Source organism: Oryza glaberrima, chromosome 9 (genome assembly GCF_000147395.1).
Source record: "Oryza glaberrima chromosome 9, OglaRS2, whole genome shotgun sequence".
NCBI classification, from domain to species: domain Eukaryota; kingdom Viridiplantae; phylum Streptophyta; class Magnoliopsida; order Poales; family Poaceae; genus Oryza; species Oryza glaberrima.
Window position 1 is genome coordinate 20,074,048 of NC_068334.1, and position 26,309 is coordinate 20,100,356.

At 45.1% G+C, this 26,309-nt stretch overlaps 5 protein-coding genes across 5 annotated transcripts; 3 read left to right on the forward strand and 2 right to left on the reverse strand.

Annotated features, from left to right (window-relative positions):
• Nucleotides 1-1,482: 1,482 nt before the first annotated feature.
• LOC127784132 (uncharacterized) lies at nt 1,483-3,263 on the forward strand. The gene is made up of 2 exons (XM_052311325.1): nt 1,483-2,155; nt 2,297-3,263. The coding sequence occupies exons 1-2, from the start codon at nt 1,649-1,651 to the stop codon at nt 2,366-2,368; spliced, it is 579 nt and encodes a 192-aa protein (XP_052167285.1). The 5' UTR covers nt 1,483-1,648; the 3' UTR covers nt 2,369-3,263.
• A 5,927-nt stretch (nt 3,264-9,190) lies between these two features.
• Nucleotides 9,191-13,614, reverse strand: LOC127784831 (la-related protein 1B-like). Its single transcript, XM_052312226.1, has 7 exons — nt 13,063-13,614; nt 12,226-12,955; nt 11,997-12,147; nt 11,823-11,913; nt 9,946-10,023; nt 9,748-9,818; nt 9,191-9,648 (listed from the first exon to the last, which is right to left on the reverse strand). Exons 1-6 carry the CDS (start codon nt 13,477-13,479, stop codon nt 9,768-9,770), a joined length of 1,518 nt encoding a protein of 505 aa, XP_052168186.1. The 5' UTR covers nt 13,480-13,614; the 3' UTR covers nt 9,191-9,648; nt 9,748-9,767.
• Nucleotides 13,615-19,428: 5,814 nt separating this feature from the next.
• Nucleotides 19,429-20,793, forward strand: LOC127785040 (probable aquaporin PIP2-7). The gene is made up of 2 exons (XM_052312462.1): nt 19,429-20,224; nt 20,326-20,793. The coding sequence occupies exons 1-2, from the start codon at nt 19,475-19,477 to the stop codon at nt 20,446-20,448; spliced, it is 873 nt and encodes a 290-aa protein (XP_052168422.1). The 5' UTR covers nt 19,429-19,474; the 3' UTR covers nt 20,449-20,793.
• A 1,397-nt stretch (nt 20,794-22,190) lies between these two features.
• LOC127785309 (mavicyanin-like) lies at nt 22,191-23,206 on the reverse strand. Its single transcript, XM_052312747.1, has 2 exons — nt 22,959-23,206; nt 22,191-22,858 (listed from the first exon to the last, which is right to left on the reverse strand). Exons 1-2 carry the CDS (start codon nt 23,134-23,136, stop codon nt 22,473-22,475), a joined length of 564 nt encoding a protein of 187 aa, XP_052168707.1. The 5' UTR covers nt 23,137-23,206; the 3' UTR covers nt 22,191-22,472.
• A 1,706-nt stretch (nt 23,207-24,912) lies between these two features.
• On the forward strand, nt 24,913-25,822 carry LOC127785007 (uncharacterized). Its single transcript, XM_052312436.1, has one exon. The coding sequence runs from the start codon at nt 25,093-25,095 to the stop codon at nt 25,495-25,497; it is 405 nt and encodes a 134-aa protein (XP_052168396.1). The 5' UTR covers nt 24,913-25,092; the 3' UTR covers nt 25,498-25,822.
• The last annotated feature ends 487 nt before the right edge of the window (nt 25,823-26,309 follow it).

Below are 26,309 nucleotides of genomic sequence, written 5' to 3' on the forward strand. Positions count from 1 at the left end.
TCCTACTCTGCTGTTACTAAGGATTTGTTTGGCTTAGAGCTAATTTTTGGCCTACCAATATTGATTGTTTTAGGCTAGACTTGTTACCGTAGCGGCAAAGGTTGTGGCAGTTCTGAGTTGTGAATGACTACAATCGGTAATCGGTTTGAAATGTCGTGTTGTAGCGGCTGTTGTAGCTAGTGCCTTCGAACAGCGCTATTTTGGTAGTGCGAAAACCTTGATAAGTTTTGATAACACCAATTTTGGTAGCATAGACTTTGTAATGGCGTGGGATCAAATTAGTAGCAACCAAAAAATTTGTCAATAATTTAGGAGGGTAAAAATTGGCATAGATGGAAACTAGGCTCCGACCTCTTTGTTGTAATTTCCCGAAGCTACCATCAATTGTCATTAGGACCCTATGAATATCAGCAGGTGTTTTCTAAGGGTCTTTCGGTTGGTTGCTATGTTTTACCACGTCACACTTTAATTATGTCACATATTGTTAGGCATGTGTTTGTTTCGTTGCTATAATTATATCATACCCCATTTTCTCAGCCTTGGAATCTGCTCTTGTATACTCCCTCCGTCCCAAAAAAGGCAAACCCTGGGTTTCCGTGTCCAACTTCGACCGTCCATCTTATATGAAATTTTTTTATAATTCATATTTTCATTGTTGTTAGATGATAAAACATGATTAATATTTTATGCGTGACTTGTCTTTTAAATTCTTTTCATAATTTTTTCAAATAAGACGAACGGTCAAATATTGGGCACGGAAACAGGGGTTTGTCTTTTTTTTAAGACGGAGGGAGTATGCCAGAGTCTTAAATTTGGAGTTAAACAGGTCATACTCATGATCAACTATTTCTAAACCAAACCTTTACCATTATGTCACATGTCCACAACTAAATCTAAACTTAATTATGGCAAGCTTACTAGTCATCAACTAAACATTACAAGGTGCCAAGGAGGAGGGCCACACCCAAGCACTACCAGCAGCAGCAGGAGGAGGCAGCTGCATCAGCACTTCAGCAGGGCATGTCCGATTGGATTGGAGGCGCCCAACGGCTGGTTTAGTTACCAATTTTTTCTTTAAATTTTTAACTTTTTTATCATATGTTAAAACTTTTTTACACACAGACTTCTAACTCTGTCATCACATCGTTTTAATTTTAATCAAACTTTTAATTTTAGCGTGAACTAAACACACCCGAGACAACAATTTGACCGGCCATCGTGGGCTCTCGCTGGACGCTACTCCAGTCAATAGTGGTCAGTCGGTGTTTGTGTCACTGCTGCACAGTGAACAGTTGGGCCCTCCACACACGCCGCAGTGACGACAACACGAGCCATGCACACGCGTCAACCCCACATTGGCCCCCACTCGGATGACCAGTGAGCAACCCAGTGTGCTGCCAGGTGGGGCCCACTCACAGTCACAGCCGCTCAGCTCAGCTACTGAATAAAACCAACTCGCCAAGCAAAGCGAGGAGGCGACCCACTACTACTACTACTACTACCATTTCCTCTTCTCTCTCTGTGTGTTTGTGTCACACTCACGCTGAGCTTGCGAGCTTGCTTGCTCAAAAGAGGTAAAGAAACCGACCGCGAGGAGGTCTCGTCGGCCGGCGTGCGGCGGCGGCGGCGGCGGCGAGGGTGATACGCGATGGAGGACGACGAGGACATGTGGGCGAACACGAGCAGCCCCAGCGCGTCGCCGCCGCGGCCGAGGGGGTTCATCTCCACCGCGCTGAGCCTCAACTCGACGCACCTCCAAGGCCTCCTCCCGTCGTCCTTCGTCGACGCCGCCGCCTCGCCGTGCCACGCCAGCGGCAACAACAACGGCGGCGGCGACGGCCGCAATGCCGCGCCGATGTCGTCCATCTTCTCCGCCTCCGCGTCGTACCACCAGCAGCAGCACCACCTCCCTGCCCCCGCGCCGCTCGACGGCGCCATCCTCCCCGCGCGCCGGTTCGGGCTCGACATGTGCGCCGCCGCCGCCGCCCCCGCCGGTGTCCCCGCCGCCGGGGACCGCCGCAAGAGGCGGATGATCAAGAACCGCGAGTCCGCGGCGAGGTCCCGCGCGCGCAAGCAGGCCCGCGTCAACAACCTGGAGACCGAGGTGGAGCAGCTCAAGCAGGAGAACAAGATGCTCCGCGTCAAGTACGAGCAGGTAATCCATCCATGGATGCAGCTAGCTAGACCCTCATCAATTCCTATCGATCGCTCTGCTTGCTGCTGCTGCTGCTCGATCACTGACAACTTTGCCTCTGCTTCTCCTCCTCGCTTCGATTCATCTCGCCGCCGCCGGCAGCTGAGGAAGACGGTGGAGGTGCCGGTGCCGGTGAGGAGGACTCTGCAGAGGGTGCTCTCCGCGCCATTCTGATTCTTCCTCCTCATCGATCTCCTGCTGCTGCTTTGTGATGATCTTGGATTTGTTTTTGGAGATGGTGGTGGATTAGTAGCTTGTGTTGCTGTGATGATGCTTAATTAGCAGCAAAGCTAGCTAATCCAGGCATGTACATTCAGGTGGACGACCTTAGCTACTATGGTTACTACTACTACTTAAGACAAGTGGCAGTATTAAGCTTTGGTTTGCTCGCAAACACTTGCCTTAATTAATCTGTACAGTGTTGGCAGCTGCTAGCTTAGCAATTAGCAAAATGCATTATTATAATTAGTCCCCTAGGAGGAAGCTTAGCTGTGGCAGTGCTAATTGCCTTGCTATGTGTTTTGGTGTTTGCTGTTTTCTGTTCTACATGATGGTGGTAGTAATGGCCTACAGCTTGTCGCATGGTATTAGGCAGAAAGATGAGCTGCTTGTACAAATTTGGCAACTATTGCTTCCTGGAACAATGACATTTTGGGCCTCAGGAGAGGAGGAAGGAGTCCTCTCTTCTATAAACACTCTTATCATGGATCGATCAATATGCATGGGTGGATTAAGGATTGGAATTTTCTTCTTCTCCCTTTTGGTCCCTATTGTGCAATATGATCCTGATGCGTTTTGTTTGTTCCCATGTCGTTTTCTCCTCCTCCTACATGCAAACCCAACTAGTACTTAAAAGAAGAAAAGAAGAAAAAAAGTTGAAATGTTGTAATCACATTCTCTAGTGTTGTGTTGCCATGCCGAGAAATTTCAAATGATGTTAGTTGGAACTGAACTCGTGTAAAATTCCTCCGTTCCAAAGAAACCATGAGTATCCCATTTCCGTATGGCATATATAGAAATTTCACATGAAGCATGTCAATTCTATAATTTTCTCAAAACTAACATCATTCCAACCCCAAAAATTCACGATACCAACTCTCCTATACTACTCGAAACGAAGAATTTCTCTAATGGAGATGATGTATGCAGATGTTTGACTAACTTTCAGTCCTAAAAAAAGTAGCTTTCTTTTCGACGGTTTTCTGTAATTTCAGTAGTTAGATAAGATAACGACGTTGGCGCAAGTCTTTCTTGCACTGGATTTTTTTGTTGTGACATTTCTAGCTAAACCACCGGTTTTTCTCTGTCCTGCTCCACAGGGCCACAGCGGCCAGTGGCTTGAAAAGCCTTCATTGGCCTGATTCTCTCAGATGTCTATCTTTGTATGCCCTAGATCAGGATATGTGGCCACTCTAGAAAGGGTATTGATGTGAAAAACCTAAAGCTAGCTAGTGGATGCGATAAAAAAATATCGGATATATAGGTAGTGCGTGAGTAATTGGATTAATTTTGGATATTTAACTAGTTACAATTGTATGCACCACTCAACTCAACCAAAAAGGTCGACTTATAAACTTAATCTGATGAGGGATGATGGATCAATACTCCTCGCGTGAAAGCCCCCTTCAATTCACTTCCTAGTAGTGAAATAGAAGTATTTTGTCAATTTTTATTTGATTGCGCGAGTTAGAATTTGAACTGCTGATTTCAATATCATATTAAGTTTTATGGACTAATTAGTTGAAAAGAAAACTTAATTTGGCAGCCAAAAAAGCTTGGATAATTTTGTTCCATTGCAAAACCAACCAATACTTTCGGAGTATGAAATTGGCCACAGCTTGTACAGATGGAAACAAGTGGGATACTATCAAATTGAAAACCTGAAGCCAATGACATCATCCAAGCTAACCTAGATTCACGCCAAAGTGGACATACTGTGGTGATCATTGAAGCACCCACTGGATGAACGGCTACCTTACGCCTGATTAATATTTGTACCAACAACTTGGACTAAAGAAAATGCCCTTTTGACAGCGTCTCGTGGTGCAGAGATCTCGTGAACACTTATTATTGATTAAAACTGCAGAGAATTAGTACAATCTGCAGTTAAAAGGTGTTCATGGGAGGAAGACCTGCCAGCCATACTGCAGCATCCTGCATCTGCATGGCGTCCCATCTATACTCCCTGGCTACTTGGCTAGCCTCCCCATAGCCATAGGCGAACATTTTTAATTTTATTTTATTTTTGTGAAAGCATCAAATTTGTTTTGACACGGAGAAGTGGTATACTCCATTTCCATTATGGAAGATTGAATTCAATTACAACGAGCGGTAAGGGTCCCTTTGATTTAGAGAAAAAAACATAAAAATTTAGCAGGATTTCAATTTTATAAGAAAAATTCCTATGAATATGCCTTTGAATCGAAGGATTGAATCCTATATCCAATCGTTTGAAATTCGTATGGAATGGACAATTCAATAGAGATTTTGGAGAAAACTTAGCAAGAGCTCAAAGCTCTTGGAAAATTTTCTTTGAGTCTATCTCTCTCATCCGATTCTTGAGTTTTTCCTACGGTCCAATCAAACGGTCATTCCTATGTTTTGCAATCCTCTGTTTTACACTTCCATTCATGTTAGAATCCTGTGTTTTTTCTATTCCTTCATTTTTTTTTCATTCCTACGATTTAAAAGGGCTCTAAAAGAATACTCCAAAGAAAGGTAACGAAGTTATTACAGAGCAAATAACTGTTACGTACTCCCTCTGTCCCAATATATAGCAACTTGGGATGGGGTGAGACACATCCTACGACTACGACTACGAATATGGACATAGGGTATATATGGTATGTCCAAGATTCGTACTTATAGGATAAGTCTCGTCACATCCTAGATTACTGTATATTGGAACGGAGAGAGTACATGTTAACATATTTTTGAATAAATTTTGTGAAGCCAAGAATTTATCATTGGTCTCCGTTTCTTTAGTACTCCGTAAGTGTATAGAAAACATTCGTGGATGTGCTAGATCGCGTTTGAACTCACGGCTGGCTTGAGCTATTCTCCAGCACGGAGAACGTTTCTAGTGATTAGGATATAATTAATTGAGAATTAATATTATAAGTTTAAAAATGATTTTATTTGACTTTTCTAAAAAAATAAACTTTGACACAAAGTTTTCTAAAAAACATAACGTTTAGTAGTTCATACAACACGTTAACAGAAAACGAGAAAACGAGAAAGTTATCGTTTAGAGTTTATCAAAAGAACTCCGCCTTAGTGTATATACATATGTTGATTGTGCATGTGCGTCATCGGCCCATATAACCGAAATAAATGAAAGAACAATACATAATTTCTATTGTTTTCATATGCTACTCCATCTGTCCCATAATATAATAATCTAAGACCAGATTAGATATTTTATAGTGCATCGAATCTAGACAAGACATAAAGCTGTCTAGATTCGTTGTGTCCCATCCAGCACCGTATTGCTATATTGTGAGAAGGAGGGAGTATTTCCTCCATGTGTCCCATCCATGTTTTTAGGGCCCATTTGAATCGCAGGATTAAAGAAACAGAGGAATAGGAAAAACACAGGATTTTGGTAGGAATGCAAGTGTAAAATAGAGGATTGCAAAACACAAGAAAAATATAGGAATGACTGTTTGATTAGACCGCAGGAAAAATGCAGGAATCAGATGAGAGAAATAGACTCAAGGAAAGTTTTCCAAAAGGTTAGAGTTGATGATAACTTTCCTACATTTTTCTCTAGAATTGTAGGAATAGAAAAGTTTCCTACGTTTTTCCTTTTCTTATTCCTACGAATTAAAAGCATGAATATTGTAGGATTATAATTCTTTTGTTTTTCCTCTATTTTTCATTCAATTTAAAGGGGGTCTTAGGTTGTTTTTTTTTTTTTTATGGATGGAGTAGCTAGGAACTCCAGTAGCTAGGCAGTCAATGCAGCGGTCGCCGCGGTGCAATCAGGGGCAGGGCTAGCTGCAGGCATCTCGGCGCGCACACGGCTACAGCTCGCCGCACCAATGCGCCATGCATGCGCGCGCGTACAGCACACAGCGCCGCTGTTTGCCCGGCCGGTGTCCGTCCCGTCCGGCAACGCCAGCGGCGGCGCCCATCACAAGAAAACTGTTTCCCACCGACGTGTCCGTCGCCGGCGCCGCGCCGTACGTACACCCGTCCTCGTCGTCGTGATCGTCATGTGCGATCCATCGATCGATCGAGAGGTTGCAGCAGCTGTGTGTGTCAGCGCGCGCGCGCGTCCGGCTGCACGTATCTCTCGGCCTCCGCGCGGGTAGCAGCAGCATGAGAGCGTGTGGTTGTGTCATGGTCGTCACGCCGAGCGGGGCATGCAGGGAGGCAGCCTTTGGGGGGGGGGGGGGGGGGGGGGGGGGACGGCGCGGTGTCTGCCGCTGATACGCCGCGGAGGGCCGAGAGATACGTGCAGCCGGCTGACACACACAGCTGCTGCATGCATGGAGGCACGCGTCGGGTGGTACTACTACTACTAAGTGGTACGGATACGCCACACCTTTAACACGATCGGTCCATTCGCTCGCCTATTCCGGTTACACTTGTCCAATTGTCCTGCCAAAAAAAAAAAAATCTGCTCCACGTTACACTTTGTCCTGCCAAAACTTTTACTACTGCTACTAGCTCGACGATGCAAGCCTGTCGCCGTTCCATGAACAAAGGAATTTCCTATACACCTCCCGTCCAGTAAAAAAAAATCCTAATTATAAATCTCAACATACCATATCTTCAGATTTATAGCTAGAAGCTACGTTTTTTTTTAAGGCAAAGACACATGGATAGGGTTTGATATCTAGTGGTACAAATTTTTAAAAATTCGCTTTGAGATTCATGCAACCTCATCAATAACCCTAACTACCCCTCCTCATTTCTCATTGCAATCACCGATGCTTACTGATTACCTACCATCATTGCCTATAGATGGCCACTGCCTCTCCTATGGACGTTCCTCTAAACCTAAGGAACTCCTCTCTCTTTTCCCATCCTGAACTATAAACCCTAACTCTTTCGGTCATCGCCAGTCTATGTAGCTAACTCTTTCGGTCATCGTCAGTCTATGTAGCTAGCATGACTCGCTAGAGAAAGAGTAGAATGTCACAATGCATCAATTTTAGAGCAAATCGTAGTGTCCTAAACCAAGAAGAAGGGTGCTTCGATTTTATGTTGAATGGAGGTTAGTGATTCCGTAAATAAAAGTAATAACTACTCCATCCGTTCCCAAATGGTACCACTTATATATTTAAATTTTGTACACAATAAAATCATTTTTGCGATATTAAAGATATTGTACGGGAATCTAAACATTTTTAACCACTAAGTTGCTTCAGAGGAGAATCAAATCAATTCAAAATTTAACCAATAAGATGACCGAATGGGAATCTTCTCCTTACTATTAATGTTTACTAAATAAGCTAAAAATACTCGTCCTTAATTAGGAGCAGAGGGAGTAAGCTTGACTCTTTGATATACTAGATTCTAACTCTCATCGTCTACTTGTGAAATTTTGAACATTTGATTTTGGTTTTCTTAAAGTTGTAGTCTATTTGCTACTCCTATGTTACAAACCGTGAATAATGCTTATATAAGAGCAGGTACAGTAGCAGGCTATAAGATAGCTATAAATATATTTTAAATAGATAAAAGAGGAGAGAGAAGAACAGCGGGCTACAGATTTGTAGCCAGTTGTAGCACGGACTCCAAGACGCAGTGTGTGTATGACAGGTGGGACCAGATATTAATAGTGTAGTATATAACTATTGTATGAATTGGCTATTAAGTTGACTATAAATAATTTAGAGCTAGTAATTTGCTATACTATTAAACTTGCTTTAAAACTATACTCCTACTTCGTTTATATTTCTAAGGCTTGTCGGTTAACCAACCAGAAGGTAGTAACAAGATAATACAATTACTACTAGTAGGAAAAAGAAAGGCTTATCCATTAACCAACTAAACGTAGTAACAATACAATACAATTACTAGTACTAGGAAAAAGTAAAGCTCTTGATTAAGACTGGGGTAGACAATTAAATTAAAAGGGTGGGTGCGGGCCGAAGAACAAATTCGACAGAAAAATTGTCACGTCTTGTCGTCTTATCCAGGTACGGGGGGCATCTATCTCCCTGTGGTTCCATCATCTCGTGGCCAAGCAAGCGCACGGCCGGCCCCGGTAACCAATGAGGCAGGCAGGAATCACCAGGCAAAGGTAACCAACCAAGCAACGAGACCTTCATTTGTTAAATTCGAAAATGAGGCAGGCAGGAATCACCAGGCAAAAGTAACCAACCAAGCAACGAGACCATTATTTGTTAAATTCGTAAAGGCAGAAACCAAAAAACCTTGGGCGACGAGGAGACGGGGCCTTGTTTAATTGGGTTGGTGAGGTCGGGCACATGACAAAGAGCCCACAGCCACAGCCAGTCACACGAGCTTCGCTTTGCCACCAACCTACCAGTGTGGTTGCTTCACACTGCAGGCACGTGTTACTGTCCTTCCTCTCGCTTCTTGTAGGCCATGCTAACTGTTTGTTTCCAACTCCTGAATTTCAACAGAATCAGAGAGAAAATTCTGAAGAATTCGTGAAAGCAGATGGGTATATGCTTGTATTTCACCCGCCCTGCAAAAGAGAGTCCATCTGGTGAAAGGGGAGGAAGAAAAACCTTGTAGGATTCAGATTGGGTGCCTTTGGTATCATCCTTAACTTCTGGATTAGGCCAAATCTCCAACTCAACCATAATTGATTCTACAAAACCCCTGTATCCCTTGGACAATACAAATCGATGTGTTCTAAAATGAATCACCCAAAGCTTCCGGATTAGGCCAAAATTCCAAATAAACCATAACTGATTCTACAAACAAAAACCCTGTATCTCTTGGCCAATACAACTTGACGACCATGTCATCAAGGAGAGCAATCGCATAATCTTTTCACAAAGCATGTTGGGGATTCAAAGAAAACAAAAGGTGACAAGGAAAAAATATTCTGGTAAACCTCGCTGCTTCAGTAGCTTGAATCATCGTGCATGCAACCAAAAAATGACGGGGTAATCCCAAAATAAACCCCACCGAACATCCACAACAGTAAAGAGGGCACCGTCTTATGATGAAAAGGCACCGACCGTTTCTTTATCCGACAAAAACTATACAGACCAAAAAAGGATTTATATTCTGGAAATTGTTTCCTATTTTTGGTGTATTTGCCCCCTTGCAATGCCTTTAATATGCCTTTCCGAGCAGCCAACAAGTCTGACCTAAACAAACAAAATCTTCTTACTCCGAAATGACCCACTGTACAACCATGATTCATCACGAAACCTAAGTCCGTGATCAAATGAGCAACCCTTTCAAATCGGCTATCCAGGATAGCAACCAGCCGTATATCACCATCTCAATCTGCATTTGGCCTGAAGAAATACTTCAGTTAGTACCTAATTTCCACAAGTGTGTATACAGACAAAATAGTGCCATGAAGAAGAAGCCAGCGTGTGTATGGTGGAACTAACCTGATTTGCAGGATGGGGGCTTAAAGGAGCAACCATTCTGCCCAATTATTGCGCCTTCGGACGGTATTTCCCTGTAAATATGCAATTGTAGTAAAATGCAAATACAAGTCAATTGAGAATACAAATACATCATCTTAATTTGATGAAACAGTGAAAACACAAACTGTATATCCAACATTTCAGGTGTGTGAAACAAACCTGCACTTCTACTAGCTCTGAGCCACGAACAGCATCTAGTATATAGTTGGTGTCTACCAAGTTTGTAAATCTCCTCATCTACAAAAAAAAACGCAAGAAAGTTGTGATGAATCGAACTGTGGTAACTATACTGGATCATTGCACATAGTACCATACATTGATAAAATAGTTGGTGCCAAAGAATACAAGGGTACCACACTAGGACATTGTAGATCAGTTGAAAAGTATGTGTACAGAATAATTACTACAAAAGAAGAAAAGAAATACAAGGTGCATTTTTGTTTTTGCACCGGCATCAAAACATGATCAGCTGCCTAGTCACAAGATCCAATTGTTGTATATTATATAAACAGTGATATATTTCCAACAGCTGAAACTGTGCAAGCATTCATAATTGGAGGTCATGTATGATGAGTTAAAGCACACCCCAAGTGGAAGTATCTGTAATGCAATCCACTGTAGAAACTAGAAAGTCACAGCTATCAAGCCTACCCATCCTGATACATCAATGCCATTTAATCCTATATATCTACATCCCCATTTTCACTTGTTAAAATATGGAGCTATTTGCATATTGTTCATGTAACTTCCAATACAACACCAATGTCTCAAAAGGATGTTTTCACTTTTCACTCTATGCAGGTATCATACTTAGCAATATAAACATTTCAAAACTAGACAATAATTATTGTCTGACTATTGTTAGCTGCTAGCAGATACTGCACATGCAACAATCCATAGGCACAAGGTGTGGCGATGGTGCACAATCGCCCTCTGTAATATGCTGGGTAATGCCAAAGAAATTAGCTTATTACCCCTCAAATACCTTTCAGCAATACTTACAGGTAACCTCAGAACAATTTGCCAAAAAAAAGAAGGAAACATGAGTACAGGATGCTGTAAACATAGTACAAGAACTATAATAGCTTCCTGCAAACAATACAGTGTATTGGATACATTTTGGTGAAGCAAGGGTACATATTGAACATTCATCTTACAAATTTATAGAGGACAAAATGCAGCAAGTTACTAGTAGAGATACTATAATCTTCTAACAGAAATGCATCTTTAAAAGGAAAAATGAACTTCTTTTATCCAGGATAATAAAGGAGATATAACCGCTGGGATACTATCATACTGCCTGTTAAATAGATGAAACTGTTTACTAAAAAAAAACAAATTACAATCCAACTACAAGAACAGATGCAATGCTGTTATGAACTGCAATCGACATTTTGGTGGATTGATTGGCTGAATGGATCATTAAAAAAATACAAATAAGTCGTTCTGGAAGAAAAAGACATTGAGTTTGGTGTAACTTAGCAACCCATGTAAGTCTACCAGAGAAATAATTTGAGTTTTTCCTTTAAGAAACTCCAAATGTATTTTTTTTATCTATAACTACGAGCGAGAATTGTAACATTAATACATTCTACTTTGCAGTATATAGAGGTATCTTTTATTGCCTTGCACCAAGCATATGACTATTCTCATTTTATATGTTCACATATCTTGTGAACATTGATAAGTGAGAACCACCCTCCCTAGCAGCAACGCCATGAATCAGGCAGAAACGAGAAATAATATGCCTACAAGAACTACACTCTAAACCATAGGGATTAGAGTTGTGCAGTAATAACAATTTTCTATCTGACATTCTAACAGCAGAATTATCAGGCAGTTTTGAAGCTATGCATAAACAAACATTAGCTATTATCTCATTCATCTGAAGCTATGCATAAACAAACACTATCTATTATCTTACACAGCGCCATTCAGTGTGTGAGGGCCAAGGAATGTAAAATAAGAAATCACATTAACAATACAACCTTATATAACAATGGAACAAGAATAAAATCATAATGGAAAAAACTAACCCGGTTAAATTTTGTGATTACGTCAATGTGTACCCATCCCTGATCATCCATTTGTCTCCTCAAGAATGTGTCATGGCACAGATTATTAGTGCTACCACAAAATAGATGAAAAGAAAAAACAATTAGCACCAGGAAACAACATGAATACCTAAAGAAAAATAACACATTCACTACCTAAAATAGAATTCTATCTGCGTGCGGATATCCTCTTGAAGATTCTGTTGATCCTGGGGAACCCATAATGGCTGCATTTGTTGCCGGACAAGGTGCATGTTCTGGAACTGCTCCATAGGTGGGAGATAGAAAGGATAGCCTTGCACATCAGCTGCACATCATCACACTAACCACATTACAACAAAAGGATGAGAAGTTGTACAAAGAAGTTAACAAATTTCACACTCACCAGGGTATGCAAAGTGCGGAACATATGGCACAAAAGGCTGTGGCACCATAAAATGGCCAGGGGGCGGCGGCGGCGGTGGTCGTGGAAAAGGTCCAGGCTGGTATATGCCTGGCTGTTGTTGCTGGGGTGGCATGGGCGTGTGCCGGGGGTAGTTCCTAGGGGAGAAACTACCCCCTCTCTCATGGTCCCGACGATTCCGGTGACCACCACGACCAACAAAACCATTGCTACTGCCACCACCATTTCGGCCATTGTTGTTCCAGAGGTTTCTGTTGCTCCCATCACCACTGCCAGCAGCATTATGGTTGCTGCCAGCACTGCGTCCGTTATTGTTCCAGTTGTTATTGCCAGATATCCTCCTGCTGCTGTCATTGGCACTGCTACTGGTGCCACTGCTATGGATGATATTGTTCATATTTGCACCACCAGCACCGTTGGTGCTGTTGCCGTGTCCATAGCTGCTGTTGGAACCGCTTCCACTACCAAGGCCTCCGTCGTTCCAGCTCCCATCACCACCATCGCTAGTGTTTCCATCACGGCTGCTATTACTACCAGCACCGTGGCCACCGCTGCTATGCCGAACTGGATTTGACTGGTCTGTGTTGCCGTTCTGTTCCGAGGTAACCACCACGGTAGCATTGGGAGGTGGGGACGAAGAGGTAGGGTTTGAGCCACCGGAGATCGGATTAGCAACTGGATGCGGTTGCACAGATGGCACAATCAAATCCTCCTGATCGCATCAATAGATTCATCAAACACTGGATAAACTAAAGCGAGAGATGATTCTCTAGATGCTACCGCATCGGAATTTAACGAGTTGATCGCGAGATTCAATACCGATGCGGAGGGGGCGGAGCCATCGGAGAGCGACTTGAGGGAGTCCGACGACGCCGACTTGGGCCACGACCCTCGCGCCGCCGCGGACTCCGCGAGCGCCGGCCACGACCCGGGCCCGCCCCCCATGATGCCGCCGCCGGGGACCCCCACCCCCGCCCCCGCAGCCGCCGCCGCGGCGAGGGGCGGCGCCGGCACGTTCCACGCCGTCTTCCTCGCCGCCGCATTGCCCGGATCGGCGCCCTCCGCGGAACCAGCCGGATCCCGCCGATTCCCCTGCGGCGGCGGCGCGCGGTCGCCCTCGGGCCCCGCGATCGCCGCCGCCGCCGCCGCCGCAGCCAGCGGAGGGGGGGAGGGGGAGGCAGCAGCCGGTGGCGGCGGCAGCTGGGTCGGGGCGGCGCCACCAGCGGCCGGCGACATCGGGGCGATGGGGGGGCGGGGGCGGGGAGCTTGGATTGGAGGTGAGGGTTTTGGGTCGCGACGAAATGGGAAACGGAGGAGACGAGACGAGGAGGCGAAGAGGAGAGGGGAGGAGGAGGTCGGGGAGAGGAGAGAGCAGTGGCGGTGCGAGGCTAGGTTGGAAAATTAGAGGGGATTGCAAGGGTATTTCGGGGAAATTCCGGTGGAGACCGAGAGAGAGGACGACGGGATCTGTTGCAACAAAACAGCAGCGGCTTTGCTTCGCTGTGCTGTGCTGTGGCCGCTGCTGCTGCTGTAATAAATTTGAACAAAATTCAGAGAAAAAACAGCACGACGTTTTCATAATTTCGTTTATTACTCCCACCGTCCCATAACGGGTGTGTTCGGTAGCCATTTATATAGCAGCGCTGTAGCTGCGAGTCTGCGATACATGATATGAGCGGTTCTGACTGCGTTGCTTAGTGCTGCTACCAGCCGAACAGGTCCAATATAAAAGATTTTGGAGGGACGTGAAATATCCTAGTACGAATCGGATATATCGCATCCTTCTAAAATCAGTTATATTATATAGGACGGAGGGAGTAGTTATAACGTGTTGATGGGATAGATTAGTGTAAGTAAAATTGTGGCCGAAGATTCGTGGAGGAGCATGGTCCTTGCGAAACACGTTGGGTTACTATTGAGCGGCCAAGGTATTTAGCAAATGACCCATGCCTAGGCTTCGTAAATCAGTATGTTTTTAATTTAAAAATCCGATTTCTCAGTTGTTTTAGGGAGGATTTAATCGTTATCTAGAGTTTATTATACGCTTATTTTTAAAGTAAAACTTCTCTAATTTTTCAATATGATTGATAAACAGTTTTATCATATCCTTCGGCTCAACAATACCAATTATTAGTTAGAAAAACAAGACCAATTATTCATGACAAACGGAGAGGTTTTCATGAGGAGCTACCTTGTGCTTGCGTCACTAGTGAGGTTAGCTCACTAGACTGAGTGACACCGATCGGGCCCCATCCGTTAGTGAGAGAGGTCGCGTGGATACCCTGCTAGCTAACCGTGTCAGGTCAAGTAGTCAACATCCAGACATTTTTCATACTGGTTACGGCTAGTACAATGTAAATTAGGTGTACACCAGTGTAAGAGTAAGGGTGTGTTCAGTTCACGCTAAACTTCCCCTAACTCTCAACTTTTCATCACATCTAAAATTTTTTTACACATATAAACTCTCGACTTTTTTTTCAAACTATAATTTTCCTTAAACTTCTCTTCAATTTCAGAAACTAAACACAGCCTAAATATGTTGTCACCATGATTGGATGAGGAAGGACATATGATACGATGGTAGACCGTGGTTGCATAGTTTCATATATCAAGGTTTAAATTATGTTGTCTATGATCATCACAACAACATGTAAACATGGGTTATTAAGATTCTATTGAGAATATAGACTTATGGTTGATCTTCGCGTGTACAGCGTATGTTAAGATAAGATCTGTCTGTATTCACGGGTGAGTGTGATGTACGGTGATGTATGTGTGTGTGTGAGTGAAAGAAATAAAAAAACGGAACGTGACATGTCGACGTACGCGACGGTGAGTTGCCACGACAACCCGGTGTACCGACCCAGCGTATGACATACACACGCACGTTTGACCTGACCAGACGTGTCACGCGCGTGTGCGTGTGCGTGCGTTGCACATTTGACCGGATGACGCGGGGGTACGTGCGCTCGTGTCACTGTACAGTGCGCGACCACACGCACGGTCGGGTCGTCGCGCGCGTCGGATCGGCACGAGCCCGAGCGGTGCGTGGCGCGCGCGCCGAAAGGGCGAGCTGCGCCTGCGTGCATGCGGTCGGTCGGTCCGGTCAAAAGGGGGGCCTCGCTTCGATCTGATTCGAATCGGCTTTGTTGGAGTGGGCCCCGCGGGATTGGTGATTTAAGGCCTTAATTAATTAACTTGGCCTTGTTTGGGCTGGTAATGACGTTCCGTCCGTGGGGCCCACACGACGCCATCCTCTCGCAGCCAAGCAGGGAAGGGATGTTTGACCAGGATCGTCTCATACGATCTGCTCCGTCCATGTAGACTGGTATGTATTATACGGCTGCGATCCACTGGGCATGAACGTGACGTGTCGCCTCGTCCCCTAACGAGGTCTTTGTTTGCTTTAATATGCGCGCTCGGTCAATACACTAACATTTTCGTCATCAACCAGAATTTAGGTTTTAAAACTTAATTTTAGAGTCATTTTGTCAAGTTTATTTTTCATCAATTTTTGAACCCTGAGAATAAAAATATAAAGTACACTCATTAGAGTATTTGCTTTTTTGACTTATGATGTGTTGGTGCTGTGTCGGTGAGCCACAATTAAGAGCAGGTTTAATAGATCCTAATCCGCCGGCGCTAGCACGCTACGCGTCAGCCAAATCTGACGTGGAGGAGTGAGAAGGGAGGAAAAAGGATGGAGCGGGCGTTCCATCTATCGCCCGGCTGAAGCGTAACACACGAGAAAAAGCTGGTTTCTTCCAACCAGATGCGAGGAAATCAGGTGTACATGCGAATATTAAATATCTAAATCTTCAATAGAGGTAAACAAACAGCTAACCTAACAACCAGTCTATTATATTATTGATGGCTATAGGTGACATGGTACTAGTATAGAGCTGGCAGATGGCTATATTATTATCCTTGCTCTAAGTAAACTCTCCACCACCGCTATGTACGTGCATGCATTGATGCATCCGATGCAAACCACTTCATCCGTCCTATACAAAACAAATCTATAATTAAATATGACATATTTTATTATAATAAATTTGTACATTCAGATTTATAATATTAGGATATAGTAACATATAATGTACTATGTTAATTTTTTATGGGACAGATAGAAGCGCTGGATCATCACTTTTTTGCGGCGCTCGCTGACCTGACCCGGCCTTGAGACTTTTGTTGTTGTTGTTGTTATTAATAAATGGCCCGTCACATCTTCCAAAAACTTCTTGAACGAATCGATCCCACTACGTCTTCTCTACCCATTGTTTTTCACAACTTAACGACATACAAAAAAAAAGAAAGTTCTACAAAAAAACATACACAAAAGAAAAAAAATGGTTTCTTTTCCATAGCCAGTATGGCATGGCAGTATCAGGTTCTCTCTTTGACCATGCAAAGATTGATCACGAATCAGCTAGTGCCTGTGCAGGAGCAGGAAAAAAAAAATAATGTTTTGTTCCAAGTATAGTAGTACTACACTGAAAAATACTACAAAATATACGGTGTTGCTTAGCTACTCTCTCCACGCGGACAACCTAATCATACAACTGGCATACTAGTATATGTATTACCATGATCGTCCAGATGATTGGTAATCTTGACATATCATCACTGATTAACTGTCATAAGTCGTCCAGTGAACGCATCGATCGCATGGTTGCGCTTGCACCTAACTCACTCATCATTCACCTAACTTGCAAAAATCGATAATGCCTTCCAAGACGACATTGATTCCTTATTCTTTTTCGCCATCCAAACACCTTAAAATTAATCTGATGCTCTGACTTAGTCTAAAAAGGATCACATAACCTTTGTAAATGTATTGACGCGTAATCCGTTTGCATATTTGAGAAAAAGAAATAATCTGTGTAGATTGTAACTGCATTCCAGATCAGAGTTGGTGTTCACTGCCAAAAATCCAAAACAAACAAAGGAGAAGAAATAAGAATTCAGTCTAACCAAACTTGGTGGGCCGTTGGTCTCTCTCTCTCGGGCAGCACATGCTCTGCACGAACTCATTGTGGGCCTCGTGGCCCACTAATTGCTGGGCTGGGCCCAACAAGTAGTACAGCCTTGGAGCCCTGGACTATCACAGCACGTGCTTGACTCACACACGTCCTCCCGTCGCAATCGCAGCAGTGAGCAGCAGCCAAAATTAAACAGCTACTACTCCACGTAGTTAACTGTTCTTTCACTAATTATTTATCTGGTGTACGTTTAATTGCACAGCAAAAATATTCCCTCCATCCGAAAAAAAACAAACCTAAAACTAAACGTGATATATCTAATAGAACGGATCTGAATAGGAAAGTGTCCAAATTTATTGTATTAGAATATACTCCATTCATCCCAAATTATAGGGCGCCCCATTTTCTAGGAAAATTAAATTTGATAGCTTTTGACCAATGATCATACTAAACATATACTCCCTCCGTTTTACAATGTAAGTCATTTTAGCATTTTCCACATTTATATTGATGTTAATGAATCTAGACATATATATTTATATAGATTCATTAACATCAATATGAATGTGAGAAATGTTAGAATGATTTACGTTGTGAAACGGAGGAAGTACATACTAAGTATTATGAATGTTATATTACTATATTTATATTTTGATGTACTTTCATATGATGCTAATTTCATATTCATCGGAAACATAATATGAAATAAATTAATGGTCAAAGTATATCATTAAAGATCGTGTGTAAAAAAAATATAGACATTATAATTTGGGACAGATGAGTATTACCACTTCGTTATAAATTCGTTCTTTTGGACGTATAGATTACACGGTGCCATATTTCGTCGGAGACGTAAACTAAACCTAGTAAGAGAACAAAAGCGTCGCGTGCGCCGCGACAGCAACAGGACGGACGGACGCCGAGAATTAAAAATCCCCGCGCGCCGCAACGCGACGAAGAGGTCGCCGCTGCCCGGAAAACGGCAGCCATGGCGACCTCGCCGGAGCACGCGGGGGAAACAGAAACTTACAGCCGACGTGGAATCTCCATGCCTCCGCCGCCGCAAGAGACGATAGCTCGCCGGAATTGGACAAAGGGGATGTAGTGATCACTCCCGCTGGCGTCTTAGCTAAGTGACACAGGAGCTAATTACACATGAGCACCAAAAACGTCGCTGTGTCGTGGACATGATCACAGGATTCCGAATCATGTCGTGTTCACGTCGAATTTACGTACCATCGTTTTAATTTTGGTATAATTAAACTCTCAATCGAGAAAAAAAAAGGTGTAGCTATATTTACGCTATATTTTTTAACAAAAATTAAAAAAAAAATGTCCGTGTATTGTAACAGGTAAATGCTATTTTAATTTTATTATGGTTATATTATTTAGCTATGGTAAAATTTAGTGTGAGAAAAAAATGACGAAACAAACGAAAAGTGTCCGAGAGAGGCGTGGTGAACACATCGGAATAAAAAAATAGATGAACAAAACTAAAAGCCTTAGCGTGTGGGAAAAAACCGGTGAAAAAAAAACCAAACGGACATTTTTGTTTTTTTACTGGCGAGAGTTTTTACGTTTTATTTTCGTGAGTCGGACAATTTTTATTACCACGACATGTCTTTTTACCGACTACAAAAGCTTTTTTTAACGTTTTTAGTCGGACCTTTTCTTTTCTTTTTTTCACCTTTTTAGTCGGACTTTTTATTTTACAGTCGGACTTCTTCTTTTGTTTTTTTAACTTTTTTGTGCCGGACCTTTTTTTTCTTTCTTTTACTGACGAAGGTAATTTCTTGTTTTTTTAAGAAGAGATAGAGATTAACATAAAACTAAAACCGATTTATATGCAGATGATGTACCAAAATACCGTCAAAAACATCTTCAGTTTTTATAATAGTAGAGAAATAGTCTGCATGTATTTATATTGTAAATTTGTATAAATATATAATTACAACAACAAAGTTAACTGCTACAAAGACAGCAATTCCAGATCATCAAATAAAGTAAAAAAAAAATCCGACAGTACTCAGCCACATAATGTGGCGACACTTTTTCAGTAAATCGGAAAAAGAAAATGTACTGGAAGCAGTGAATCATAAGGAAAGAATCCGCGCCAAATATCTCGTTTCTCTCTCGCGGCAAGCCATGCTCTCTCCTCGGCAAGCCATGCTCTCTCCTCTTGCCTATTTAAACCTCCCCTCTTTGTTGGCTCATCGTCTTCGTGGTGATAAGGAGTAAGAGAGAAGGCCATGGCGTCGAAGGAGGAGGTGGCCGTGGAGACGGTGGAGGGCGGAGGGGCGGCGGCGAAGGCGCCGTACTGGGACCCGCCGCCGGCGCCGCTGCTGGACACGAGCGAGCTGGGTAAGTGGTCGCTGTACCGTGCCCTCATCGCGGAGTTCATGGCGACGCTCATCTTCCTCTACGTGAGCATCGCCACCGTGATCGGGTACAAGAACCAGAGGGCCACCGTCGACGCGTGCACCGGCGTCGGCTACCTCGGCGTGGCGTGGTCGTTCGGTGCCACCATATTCGTCCTCGTCTACTGCACCGGCGGCGTCTCCGGCGGGCACATCAACCCGGCGGTGACGCTGGGCCTCTTCTTCGGGCGGAAGCTGTCGCTCGTCCGCACCGTGCTGTACGTCGTGGCGCAGTGCCTCGGCGCCATCGCCGGCGCCGGCATCGTCAAGGGGATCATGAAGCGCCCCTACGACGCGCTCGGCGGCGGCGCCAACACCGTCAGCGACGGCTACTCCGCCGCCGGCGCCCTCGGCGCCGAGATCGTCGGCACGTTCATCCTCGTCTACACCGTCTTCTCCGCCACCGACCCCAAGCGCACCGCCCGCGACTCCTTCATCCCCGTACTCGTGCCGCTGCCGATCGGGTTCGCGGTGTTCGTCGTGCACCTGGCGACGATTCCGATCACCGGCACGGGCATCAACCCGGCGAGGAGCCTCGGCGCCGCCGTGCTGTACAACCAGCACGCAGCTTGGAAAGACCACGTGAGAGAGAACGAACAAAATTAAATTCATTCGAATAGATTCACTTCTTAAAACTTTTTCTTAATCAATCGACTAGTAATTAATTTGATGAATTTTGGCAGTGGATCTTCTGGGTGGGGCCGGTGATCGGGGCGTTCTTGGCGGCGGTGTACCACAAGCTGGTGCTGCGCGGCGAGGCCGCCAAGGCGCTCAGCTCGTTCAGGAGCACCAGCGTGACGGCGTGAGGAAGACGACGATGTTCATTTGATACGAGAGATCGATCAGCTGCTTGATTAATTGTTCTTGATTTCGTTGTTCAATTTACAATCTACGACTATGGACGATCATGCATATGATATGATCGATGCATGCGTCTGTTGTCAGTTTTATTTGGGACTTTCAGTGTGAGAGTGTGAATGGTTGTAAAATAAGTGGAGTGCCTGTATGTATCTGTATGCATGCACGGCACGGTACGCGTGTTTATGGATGATGCTTTGTTACGTAGCAGGCTTAATTATGTCAATATGTGTGCGTATGTTGTCGTGGTAATTATTATACTGGGTATATATATATATTGTGCAGCTTAATTATCTAGCCATGTACAAATTTTCGTATACGGAATAATATAATGCATGCGATCGCCATTCATTAGGTTGTGTTCATGGCCATGTTCACAGTCGTTCAATCGAGATCAACCATAATTCGGTACAAAACACATTGATTCGCTCACATATTGACATATTGTCACTCAGTTGAGCTCCGCCTCTCATTTCTAATCTTGTGCACCGTAACCGCTACGTCGCCTCTGTCAGAGAGAGCACTGTAGCGATCCTCTCGATCGAGCCATTGGATGTTTGCTACACTGGATATGACATAATCTCAGTTGTAAGGCCAGTGTCCTCCTCGATCTCCTTGCTTCTCCCACTGTCTTAGTACGTTGTCGTCTACCTCAATCGTTTTCCTTTCACTCTGTCCAGTACTACTGATCCAAGCAACTTTAATTTGCTTCATCCATATACAAAAAAAGGATCAACTTCCGTTACAGGAGGGGATCAGCTGATGGGAAGAGGATCAACGCAATCCCCCTAGAGGAGGGATTTCGGTAATGGAAGAGCTTTATCCATGTGCCAAACGAGCCAAAGATGTCCCAGGCACATCACTTGCCTTCACACCGGAGTTGTGTGCTTGGCTAGAATTGGACATGCCTTCCATGCGGAGCTATTCCAAAGTGATGGTTTAGTGAAACACACATGATATCATGTATGGGCATATGATCCTTCGTGATCATTAACTCTCTCTTGGATGGGGAAGGATCAATTATGGGGAAGGATCAATTATGTGGCGGTGAAACTGTTATTACGTGCATGTAACTAAGCTTTTAACAGAAACTTAGTGAGATTATGTATGTGCCACTGGTTTTTATATCTATGAGTGTGTGTTAGGGTGTGCATTTGTGGATGTGTGAGTGGATGTTACGTATGTAGTGATGTGCGCGCGCGTGCACGCGCTTGTATATATGTAAAAAAATTAAGTAACTCCCTCTCATACTCTCTCTTTCTCTCTCTACAAACTCTCCATTTTGATTGCTTGGGAATGAAATGTCCTGGCTACTGGATTGGATTGCAGAGAGCTACCAGTACTGAATGAACAAGTGTGCAGTCAAAAATTGAGATTTTGGCTAACAGTAACTGTATGGGCCGGATTCGGCCGTGCTCTCAATCAATTGGGCCGGCCTATTGGGACCCGTTTGAGATAGATGAAATTTATAGATAGCCTGATATTTTATATAACTATTTGAGAGTATTAACGAATGAATTAACTAGTATATAAAGTTAAAAAGTTACTTTAAAAATATATTTGAAGAAAAAATTCATACGGTATTTTTTTTCATGAAATACACTGTTTAAAAGCATGGAAAGCGTGTAAACGAAAACCAAAATCGATAACCATGAAAAAAAGGGCCTGCATATGATGCAAAATTACCATGTGAAATCTCACAAAAGTATCATTTAACATTTGTAAAATAAAAATAAAAAACGCTGGAGAATAGTACAGGCACTTTCAGAACTCAGAAGAAGTGATCAGACGTTACGTACTTGACCAATAGAACACCAAGTCAACTCTATAAGCCTGTGATCCATGCACAAAACGAATCAACACGACAACACATCATCACTCTCTCTCCAACCAATGCAATGAATGGTACGGTCAAGGTCAACGATCAAGCATAAACATTCTTGATCAATCACATCATGCAACTAATCAACAGCTAATTCCACATGCCGATGATGATCAGAGCAAGGCAAGAAACCTGCACCATCAACGCCACCCGCCGTCGCCGCCACGTCGACGACGCGGCAGCGGCGCCGGAGCCGACGGGCGGCGGCGGCGGCGGCGCCAGGAAGGGCGCACGCGGGGGAGGCGGCGGCGGCGATGGCGGGGGCAGCGGCTCGCCGACGGCGACGGAGAACTTCATCCCGCCGAGGCAGTGGCCGCTGACGTTGCAGATGAAGTAGTAGCTCCCCGGCGCGGCGAGCTCCACGACATCGCGCCCCGACGCCCACCGCTGCACGGTCTGGTTCGCCGGGTCGCACGTCCGGAACGCGTCCTGCGACACCCGGAGCACGTCGTGCTGCCGCTGCACGTAGCTGAACACTGCACAGCTCGCAACAACATCAGGAGATCGAATCGAGCCAGAGGTAGACGAAGATGCTGATCATGAGCGAATCGACGGCGAGCGAACGAACGAACTGACCTAGAGTGTCGCCGGCGGTGAAGTTGTACTTCGTCGACCAGGCGAGGTAGCTGGGGCCGATGGTCCAGCCTTCGGAGTCGCCGACCGTGTACTCCGTCGCGCCGGCGAAGCCCGCCGCCGCAAGGAGAAGTAGCGCCACGGCGGCGGCTGACGGCAAACAAGCAGCCTTGGCCACCATGATCGATCGAATTTGGAATTGGTATACAGAGAGGTTAGGTGGTGCGTGTGTTCTTGCATTTGGGAACTTAAATGGCTAATTAATAAATCAACAATGGCTTTGCTGGGGTTGTTGCATAATTTACATTGCCAGGTTGGCCTGGTCGTCGACGACATCTACAAGTACAGTGACGTAGCACACCTCTGCCTGCTTTGATAATGATCTCTACTGGTGTGTGTTGTATTGTGTACCAGGTCAAGTCTGAATAATGATTTGATCATGTGATTGCTCGCTCGTGATACCTGGATCAGAAAATTCTAGTTAAGTTTGGGTTGGTTTTTTCAGGCTCTTTTGGTCTAGCTTCTTTAGTTGTGGTTATGTTTTCTTTCTTGATCTGGCGTTTCCGATGACAACATTTCTCTTCTCAGTTACGGAGTATGTCTGAACTCTGATTGAGTTTTCAGAACAAACTTAGTAGCTTCTTTCATTACGATCTCAGGGACGAAAGCTCTGGTGAAAGTCTGATTGATTTTTTCGGTCATGCATCTTACCAGCATAAGATTGCAATTACGCATGAATGGAAAAGAAACCTAAATGGAATGCAGAATACTAGAAAGAAGATAAATGAGGCGACAGAAACAGATCAAGTGACAAGTACTACATCCTGCTGCCAGCAAGATCAGGGCGAAATTACGCTTGCTTGGCAGCTCAATTCAGTGTCCACAGTGGGGAGATTGAAGGGTAGCACTTGCCGATGAAAAGCCGTCTCCGCCGCCGCCGCCGCAGCGGCCGGAGAGGTTCTCGTCGAAGCTTCTGCTGCCGCCGGCGAAGGGTCTAAACTCTGAACTGCTCTCGTGCATCGCAATTGCAAGCGACAAGTCGACGACAACAACTGAAGCGTCCGAAACCATCGTCGCAAGAAAGCTCCAGTAATCCAGCAGCATTGATTTTGTGCACATCATTTAGTCGGCGGATTTCATTGATTGCACAATTCTGGACCCGATTCTTGTGGCGATTGGGTCTCCTGCAGTACAATGCATGGAGGGCATTGTCCTCAATTCCTTATCCCACATCTGACAGAGTATGATTGCAACCTGGTCTTACAGGACCATCGATCTCTCGTCAACAAGGTGAGCAGCCCATATATTTTCACATCCGGATGCAGAATAGGCGTCACAATCCCTGAAAAATATATTTAATTTTCAGATAAACCTACAGTCCTCAAGTAGTTTCTGAACAAACTCCTCCAAATTCCTACATAACTCCATGGAATGATGGAAGTAGTAATAGTAGGCTACTCTGAATTTTGAAACCAGTAGGCTCTTTGGTGATTACACACCACAGGGCATCCAGATTCCTTTTTTTTTTTTATCATCAAATTCCAAATTTTTGACTGCTGTATGCAACACCAACCTGCAGCTGTTTCATGGATGCTCGCAAAGAGACAGTTCAATTCAATCTGGACGGAGTTGTTTCCAGCTTTCGTCTCCAGGATCGGGCCCAGTTGCAGTGCCCAGCCCACCACTTCCTCCGTCCAAGGCCCACTCAACTGCAACCCCCCACGTATCCACGTGCCGCGCTCCCATTGGCTCCCCGCGAAGGGCCCAGCACAACCAACGGTCAAGCGACCCACGATGAGGCGGCCGCGCCCGTCCACTCCTCCGACCCTGACCACCGGGGCCCACACGCCAGTGTCACCGAACGTCTCTCCGCCCTCGAGCCCGATCCCGACCGACCGAATCGGCCGACCGAGCATGACGTTCGGGGCCCACACGCCAGTGTCACCGAACGTCGCCTCGAGCCTGATCCGACCGACCGAGTCGGTTTCCCCCGCTATAAAGCCGCCTCCTCCTTCCAACTCCAAGCCGTTTCATCTTCTTCCCCACCATTTCGCATCTCGCCCCAACCAAAACCTAGAAATTCCCATTCCATCCTCCTCCTCGAGCTCGAGGCCTCATCTCATCTCTCTAGCTAGCCATGGCGTTGTGCGCGCCGCAGCAGCTGGCGTGCGGGCTGTTCGGGATCGGGGGCGTCTTCACGGCGGCGGAGCTGGCGGTCGCCGACCAGCTCGTGCAGCTCAGCTGCAGCAGCGGAGGGGACGAGGCGGCGGCGTCCTCCTCCTCGTCGTCCTCCTCCACGACGTCCTCCCCGCGGTCAGTGAACACCTGCGCGGCGACCACGGCGGCGGGCGAGGAGATCGAGGAGTTCACCGGGATGGCGGCGGAGATGGAGCTGGACAGGAGGGCGAGGAAGAGGTACCGTCTACTCTCCGAGCTCTACGCCGCCACGGCGCCCAAGCGCGCCGCCGCCGCCAGCAGCAGCAGCAGCAGCAGGAAGAGGAAGAGGGACGACGAGTCGCCGGAGATCGCCGTGTCGTACTAGCAAGCAAAGCTAAGCTTTGGGATCGCCGGAGAGGGAAGCCATGGGGAGGGAGAAGGGCTTTTGTGTAATTACCACGAAATCTGAGGGCTGTTTTTGGAGTACTACTAGTATTATACATGTCCGTGCTTTTAGTCTAGCTTTTCAGAGAAGAAAGAGAAAGACGACAAGGACTCGTTTTAGTGTTACAGCTTGTACAGCAAGATTTGGAGTTGTTCGCGCTGCTTACGTACCACTCCCATTTGAAAATTTGAAATTCGAATTTTGAACTGTGGCTAGCTGGGCCCAGACCTGCTAGCTGTAGCTCCAAGTTTCCGGATCTTGAAAATTGAAATGCTCCACCACCACTCCCGATCTTTTTTTTTCTCTCTTTCGCGTCACCGTGGCCAGAGACCTCGGGATCTGTACTTGCAGTTTGTATCTGAAATCCAAATCAAACGCCTAGTTCTAGAACATTCCAGATCTGCAAGGTTCGTCACCCTCGTCGACGCAGGCGCAGCTTCGCTGAGATGCATTCTAGCTTCCCTTGCAAGCATACGCATCGCGTGGCCCCACGTTTGCAGCTAGCCAGGGTAGATTTGAAATTGAATACTGGTACAAATGCAGGTGAAGCAAGGTGTACGTTTTTCAAAGTTCGAATTGGAATTGGCAGCTCTGAAATTTGCGGAATCGATCGATCGGTCAGGAATCGGGAAGCAGAGCTAGCTGGCTATAACTTCTCAGGTGGTCACGAGCTGGCAACAGGAGTATCAATCAAAATTCAAAGGGTTGGCAGCTTTGGAAGTTTGAATTGGCAATGTATATGTATCTGAATT

Coding starts and splice junctions, on each gene's coding strand:
- LOC127784132 (XM_052311325.1), top strand. CDS start 1,649: ATGGAGGACGACGAGGACATGTGGGCGAACACGAGCAGCCCCAGCGCG. Junction 2,156..2,296: donor TCCGCGTCAAGTACGAGCAG/GTAATCCATCCA, acceptor CGCCGCCGGCAG/CTGAGGAAGACGGTGGAGGT.
- LOC127785040 (XM_052312462.1), top strand. CDS start 19,475: ATGGCGTCGAAGGAGGAGGTGGCCGTGGAGACGGTGGAGGGCGGAGGG. Junction 20,225..20,325: donor ACGCAGCTTGGAAAGACCAC/GTGAGAGAGAAC, acceptor GAATTTTGGCAG/TGGATCTTCTGGGTGGGGCC.
- LOC127785007 (XM_052312436.1), top strand. CDS start 25,093: ATGGCGTTGTGCGCGCCGCAGCAGCTGGCGTGCGGGCTGTTCGGGATC.
- LOC127785309 (XM_052312747.1), bottom strand. CDS start 23,136: ATGGTGGCCAAGGCTGCTTGTTTGCCGTCAGCCGCCGCCGTGGCGCTA. Junction 22,859..22,958: donor CACCGCCGGCGACACTCTAG/GTCAGTTCGTTC, acceptor CGAGCTGTGCAG/TGTTCAGCTACGTGCAGCGG.
- LOC127784831 (XM_052312226.1), bottom strand. CDS start 13,479: ATGTCGCCGGCCGCTGGTGGCGCCGCCCCGACCCAGCTGCCGCCGCCA. Junction 12,148..12,225: donor TCCGCACTTTGCATACCCTG/GTGAGTGTGAAA, acceptor GATGATGTGCAG/CTGATGTGCAAGGCTATCCT. Junction 10,024..11,822: donor TAATCACAAAATTTAACCGG/GTTAGTTTTTTC, acceptor TTTTTTTTGTAG/ATGAGGAGATTTACAAACTT.